Raw genomic sequence first — 7,506 nt, forward strand, 5'->3', positions numbered from 1 at the left:
GTAGGAATAAAATTTTCACAAAATTTTCTAAAGAAATAAAATTTTGACAAAATGTTCTATAGAAATAAAATTTTGATCAAATTTAAATTTTAATAGAAATAAAATTTTGGTAAAAATTTTCTATCAAAATAAAGTTTCGACTAAATTTTCTATAGAAATAAAATGCTGACAAAATTTTCTATAGATATAAAATATTGAAAAAATTTTCTATAAAAATAAAATATTAGCAAAATTTTCTATAGAAATAATATATTGAAAAAATTTTCTAAAGAAATAAAATTTTCACATAAATTTATATAGAAATAAAATTTTGACAAATTTTTTCATAGAAATAAAACTTTGGTAAAAATTTTCTATGGGAATAAAATTTTGACAAAATTTTTCTATAGAAATAAAATTTGGACAAAATTTTTTATAGGAATAAAATTTTGGTAAATATTTTCTATAGGAATAACATTTTCACAAAATTTTCTATAGAAATAAAATTTTGACAAAATGTTCTATAGAAATAAAATTTTGACAAAATTTTCTATAGAAATAAAATTTTGACAAAATTTTCTATAGAAATAAAATTTTGACAAAAAATAAAAAAAAATTGACAAAATCTCCTTTAGAAATAAATTTTCTATAGAAACAAAATGTTGACAAAATTTTCCATAGAAATAAAATTTTGACAAAATTTTCTATAGGAAAAAAATATTTTTGGTTTTAGTTCCGCTCGAGGTCAATAATGAAAAAACTCCAGATATTTGGTTTATTTGAGTTTTATTTAGTGAAAGCAATAGTTCGATTTGACATCGTCAATCTTCATCAGGGCCAGGTAATTATATAAAAAGAGTAAATTGCACTTTACTGTTTTATGACACCTTGCTGACTCAATTTTGAAAACATTGTCTATAGAAATAAACTTTTGAGAAAATTTTCTATAGAAATAAAATTAAAAAAAAAAATTGCTATTGAAATAGAAAAATTTTCTATAGGAATAAAATTTTCACAAAATTTTCTATAGTAATAAAATATTGACAAAATTTTCTATAGAAATAAATTTTTTTACAAAATTTTTAGTAGAAATAAAATTTTTTATAAAATTTTCAGTAGAAATAAAATTTTGAGAAAATTTTCTACAGGTATAAAATTTTGACAAAATTTTCTATAGAAATAAAATTTTGACAAAATTTTCTATAGAAATAAAATTTTGAGAAAATTTTCTATAAAAATAAAATTTTGAGAAAATTTTCTGTAGAAATAAAATTTTGATAATATTTTGTGTAGAATAAAAATTTGGATAAAATTTTCTATAGAAGTAAAATTTTGACAAAAAATAAAATAAATATAGACAAAATTTTCTATAGGAAAAAAATTGAAAAATCTTTAAAAAAATTATCGATAACTAGAAAATGTTCGTGTGGAAGCATAATATAGAGTCACAGGCTTTCTGCGACCAAAAACTCCTTGCAAATTCTAGAAAGTCGTGTTTTTGACACTGGATTTTACGACATTTTCTTCTCTCATGAACTTGTCTGTTTTGCCAAATTTGTAAAAGACAATAAAATATTGTAAAAAAATTCTATAGGAGCAAAATTTTTGTAAACATTTTCTATGGGAATAAAATTTTGGTAAAAAGTTTCTATATGAATAAAAATTTCACAACATTTTCTACAGGAATAAAATTTTCACAAAATTCTCTATAGAAATAAAATTTTGACAATATTTTCTATGGAAATAGAATTTTGACAAAATTTTCTATAGAAATAAAATTATAACAAAATTTTCTATAGAAATAGATAAAATTTCTATAGGAATAAAATTTTCACAAAATCTTCTATAGAAATAAAATTTTGACCAAATCTTCTATAGAAATACATTATTGGTAAGATTTTCTATAGAAATAAAATTTTGGTAAACTTTTTTTGTAGAAATAAAATTTTGTTAAAAATTTTTTTTAGGAAAAAAATTGTGGTAAAAAATTTCTATAGGAATAAAATTTTGGTAAAAAGTTTGTATATGAATGAAATTTTCACAAAATTTTCTATATTAAGAAAATATTGACAAAATTTTATATATTTAGAAAATATTGACATTTTCTATAGATATTTTTACAAAATTTTCTATAGAAATAAAATTTTGCCAAAATTTTCTATAGAAATAAAATTTTAGAATTTTCTATAGAAATAAAATTTTAGCATTTTCTATAGAAAAATTTTGACAAAAAATAAAAAAATTTACAAAATTTTCTATAGAAAAAAGTTGAAAATTTTTTCTAAAGAAAAAATTGATCGATTACTTCGTATCTAGAAAGGGTTCGTGTGGAAGCGTCATATAGAATCGCATGCTTTTTGCGACCAAAAACTCCTTGTAATTTTTCAAAATCGAGATTTTCTTCCCGCCTGAATATGTCTGTTTTGCCAAATTTGCAAATAAGTTTGTTAAAGACTATATTTCATGTTAGCCTGATACCGAAACAGGCAATTAACGTCCAAATGCATTATATCTAATTTTACAATTATTAATCGAGCTTTATGGACAGATTTTGATTAAGGAACATGATTAATATTAAAGACTTTAAAATATTAAAATATTTTGTAAAAACTATTGTTCCATAGATCTGATATAGTCTCAAAATGGTATACAGAAAATCATTCGGGGGTATTGAAAAAAGTACTATAATACTGCATTTTCCATCCCTGGTCCATAACCAAATAGCACCCACATACCGTTTTTAATCATGATAATAAAACTCCCATACATTCAAATAATGGGAGTCCTATTGGTAATACCTGTGGTGAAAATAAAATAGGCTCTCATGTCTCATTCGTCTATAATCAATACAACAGTATGAACAACTATGGGGAACATTTTGAGTTTACCTGTAGATCGAGAGAGCATGGGATAGAATGAGAGATCTTTTTTAGTAATCCATAACGGACAGCCAAAATTATCTAACCTACCTACAAAAGATAGTGTTGACTACTCATTTATTCTCCAGGGATAATATATAAAGAATTTACATTAGTCTCAAAGATGCATATATTCTCATTGTTATCTTCTTTGCCACTATTTTTTTTTGCTTATCAAGTTCAAGGTTATTACCATAGTACTATCTCAGTGTATACATGTGTATATGTGTGTGTGTGTGGTTAGCAATTGACCCTTAAATTTAAATGAAAAATAGCTTCTTCAATTTATTGAATTGCATTCGAAGAAATCTGGCTATTCCATACACTCTCACCAAGCCATTATTTATTCTTAGCCACTCTCACCACTCGCAGTAGTTTGAAAAGTCTATAGCAGCAGAGTATGCCTGTACATGAGGCGAGTAGTTTAACAAAACAACAACACCAACAAAAGAGTGAATAGCAATTGTATCGTCCTATGGTAAGGGTATAAATCATGAAACACAAATGTTTTTCTACTATGGCGCCTGAATGTTAAATGGGCCTGGGGATCGTGGTAGTGAATGCATGCTTCTTGCATAAATTATTTTATATGCAATCTTAATTGTTAAAAATATTTCAAGGATATTTAAATTGTTGCATAGTTAAAATGTGGGCGTCTTGAATTTTGTATGGAGATAAGGGTATATTAAAAAAAAAATAAATTAAAATTTTCTTTGAAATAAGAAATTTTCTTAATTATGTAGTTTATAATTTTAAAATTTTTTTCTATATACAAAATCAATACAAGTTTTTGCACCTTTTATAGTAAATAAATGTTTCTCGATAAACCTTTGTTAGCTTTTTTTTGAATAATAATGTCCATATTCAAAAATTTCTAAAGTAGGTTGTATTCAAAATATATAACAATCAAGCAAAAAATTTGGAACTTGTTCCAAAGGCAAAACTTTAGAAGGACTTCCAAAAATGTCCTCCAAAAGATGTTCTACAAAGGACAAATTATATTTCTATAGAACTTTTTGTCAAAAGTTTATTTCTATACAAATTTGTGTAAAAGTTTTCATTTTCATTTTTTTCATTTATTATTCTCCAAAGTAATATACACAAAGCCAAACCTGGCCTAATTAACAATATATTACAGATTTATGCGGTAATAAACTACAATAACAGGTTTATTAAGAAAAATATTAAAAAAAAAATCTAAAAGAATTTAATAACAATTAAGCTAATAAATAAATATATAATAAAAATATTAGAATTAACATAAAAAAATATATATATAAATTAATTTTTTTTTTTTTTTTTAATTAAAAAAAAAAGAAAAAAGAAGACAAGACCTTGGCTCCCCAGCCTACAACAATAAAGAAATAAAAAAATATGTGAAATTATGGTCCATTATTGATGACTAGAAAAAGAAATGATTTTTATCATTGAATACATTCTTTTAAATGAAGAAAATGTCTTCGAGAAAATTCCTTAGTAGAATAAGAAAACTTTCTTAAATGAAGCGGAAGATGATTCCAGATTCTAGCGACACGCACTGTAAAAGATCGATCACAAACAGCCGTATTAAAGCGAGGGAAAATTATCTGCGGATTTCTGATTGACCTTGAAAAAATAAAACGGCTTCGGAGCAGAGGTGGAGAACCCGTATTTACTAGCCTATAAAACAACATCAAAACCTTATGCTCAATATACATAGGAAAAGGCACCCCTAGAAACTCTAATACACTGCCCGAAGTGTGATCATTGCGCCTTAAAGAGAAAACAAACCGGACAATCATATTCACTATTCGTTGTAGCCTACTAAAACAAGCCAAATTCGCACCTGATACTACTTCAATACAGTAATTAACAGAAGACATTAGTAATGAAAAACCCAATCTCTTCCTAATATGAACTGGCATAAACAAATTTAGCGAGTAAAGCCTCCGAAGAGTGGACATAACTTTCGAAAAAATAGAGTCAACATGATGTTCAAAACTAAGTCTCCTATCCAACACTACACCAAGACATCTCATCTCAGTAACGAAAGGGACTCCATAACCATTGACTTTTATATTCAATTCTACTTCAGTATTTGTATGATAAAAGAACATAGCTCTAGATTTAGAGTTATTTATGACAAAATCATTATCACAAACCCACCGACTAACATGTTCCAAAACATGATTAATATTCATCTCAAGTTGCAAAGTAGAAGTACTACTGAAAAAAAGATGAATATCATCCGCATAAAGAAACGGAAAACATTCACCAATTGGAGACGAAACAAAAATATCATTCACATACAATATAAAAAGCAGTGGTCCAAGAACGGATCCTTGTGGGACACCACTAGAAATATGTCTAATTTCAGAATTAACACCACGTACAGAGACAAACTGTGATCGTCCAGATAAATAAGATGAGATGAGTCTGCAGGCAGTATCAGAGAAATGAAACTGAGCTCGAAGCTTCTGAATCAATTTCGAATGGTTCATCCTGTCAAATGCCCTTGATAAATCCAGACCAACTAAAACTCCATATTCACCACAACCAATAGTTTCTCTGATTGCATCTGTCAAGTGAAGCAGATGTGAGGCTGTACTAATTCCATGGCGAAATCCATATTGGAAATCGTTGAGCAATTTTCGATCATCTATGTACTCCTGAACAGCATCTCTCACTACATATTCAAAGAGCTTGGATAAAGAAGGCAAAATACTAATTGGCCTCAAATTCTCCACATTAAACGAGCCTTTACTCTTAGGAACAGGAACCACCTTAGCGACTTTCCATGCATCCGGATATTTACATGTCAGAATTATGCTATTAAAAAGGTGAAGCAAGAGACAAGAAATATACGGAAATATAATCTTCAGAAACTTAACAGGGATGCCATCCACTCCTACCGATGAGGGTTTGAGACTATTCATAGCTTTCTCAATATCAGACCCAAAAACACAATTGAAAGAAAAAGTATCTAATGATTCGCCTACCATTTCTCCACTCCAACCAGAAAAAGTTTGACTGTTTACTCCAGATAATGTGTTCGAGACGAAAAAATCATTAACATAATTAACATCAATGTCAGGGACACAATCATCATCATCCAAACAACCAGAAGATCTTAACGTTGACCAGATTTGGGTATCATCCATTCTACTAAACATACCACAGTAATACCTTCTCCTCTCCGAACGCATGACCGATTTAGTCTTATTCCTGTACACACAATAAGCACGCCAATTCTCATCACTGCGGCACCTTAGATATTCCCTATAAGCTATATCTCTAAGAGATCTAAAATACCTTATTCGGCTAGAATCCAACCAAGTATCCGTCCTCGTCATCTTTCTTTTCCTTACAAGAGGAACAAATGAAAATAGATCTCTTATAAGATCAGACAATATATCAAGTTGCATATCAACATTAGATGTAAAGAAAAAGGCATCAGAATTAAAGTTATTATAGATATTGAAAAAACCATCCCAATCAATACTACGATAGTCACGATACTCAATAAATTCCTCCGAATAGCTTACTGGAAAAGATAGACATCCAAAAATGAATGCATGGTGGGAGATAGCAGGACATTGTGCCTGGTCATACATCTTAATACATGTGATATCACTAACCATAACATAGTCTATCAGGGAACAAGTGTCATGAGCCACATCAAAATGAGTGGGGCAAGATTTATGGAGAATATTCATACCCAAACGACTACCAATGGAGCGCATATGCGCAGATTTATTTATATCAAATAAATTACAATTAAAATCCCCCACTATAATTATATTGGAGAACCTAGATAAAAGTTCAGAGTGCATTCTCTCAAAAACATCCACTCGCCCATGAGGTATATAAACAACACCAAACAGGAGACTAGAGGAACTGCACTGAATATCAAGGAAAAGAGACTCACAATCAAGGGAGTTGTTTGAACGAAAAGCGACTTTATACTTCATTCTCGAAGACACGTAAATACCCACTCCGCCACCTCTACCAACGGACCGATCATTACGAACAAGTGAATACCAGGGAATAGTAACCGCTTTAGAAGGTACATAAGGCTTTAGCCAAGTTTCAGAGACACCAAATGCCTTAATTCCACTGTTTACAAGCAAGCTTTTAATTTCATCCATTTTGGTGCTATAATTTGATGGACGAATACTTTGACAATTCATATGGCCAAAATTAAAATCATCTTTTAATCTACCAAATTTCCTTTTAAAATAAGACACATCATCAATAATGGGACCAAGGTTAATGTTATGAACCATTGATAATAAGGAATAAACAATTTTTGGGGAGCCTAAATTTAAATTGGATCGTTACCATTTTTTTCTTTTTGTTTTTTTTTTTTTTTTGTTTTTTTTTTTTCACATGAAATTGCTATAAAAACAAAAATAACCATGAAAGTTTCCCGGAAAAAGTAACTAAAAGCAATTTTAAATCTACTAAAAATATACATTTTTAATTTATAGGGTCTTCAGTAGTATTTAATAATCTACTGCATTCATCCAAGTCGAAAACCTTCTCCCCCTTATCTGGAAAGGTCACTCTGACCTTAGGCAGATCTCCATTCACAAGTACATATTTAGTGATAATTTTTTTATTCCGGAGT

General features: G+C 28.4%; 1 protein-coding gene across 1 annotated transcript; it reads right to left on the minus strand.

Moving 5' to 3' along the window:
- Positions 1–4,289: 4,289 nt before the first annotated feature.
- LOC142224512 (uncharacterized) lies at positions 4,290–7,024 on the minus strand. The gene is made up of 2 exons (XM_075294291.1): positions 4,668–7,024; positions 4,290–4,299 (listed from the first exon to the last, which is right to left on the minus strand). The coding sequence occupies exons 1-2, from the start codon at positions 7,022–7,024 to the stop codon at positions 4,290–4,292; spliced, it is 2,367 nt and encodes a 788-aa protein (XP_075150406.1).
- Positions 7,025–7,506: the final 482 nt, after the last annotated feature.

The sequence above is a fragment of the Haematobia irritans genome, chromosome 2 (genome assembly GCF_050003625.1).
Source record: "Haematobia irritans isolate KBUSLIRL chromosome 2, ASM5000362v1, whole genome shotgun sequence".
Classification (NCBI taxonomy): Eukaryota; Metazoa; Arthropoda; class Insecta; order Diptera; family Muscidae; genus Haematobia; species Haematobia irritans.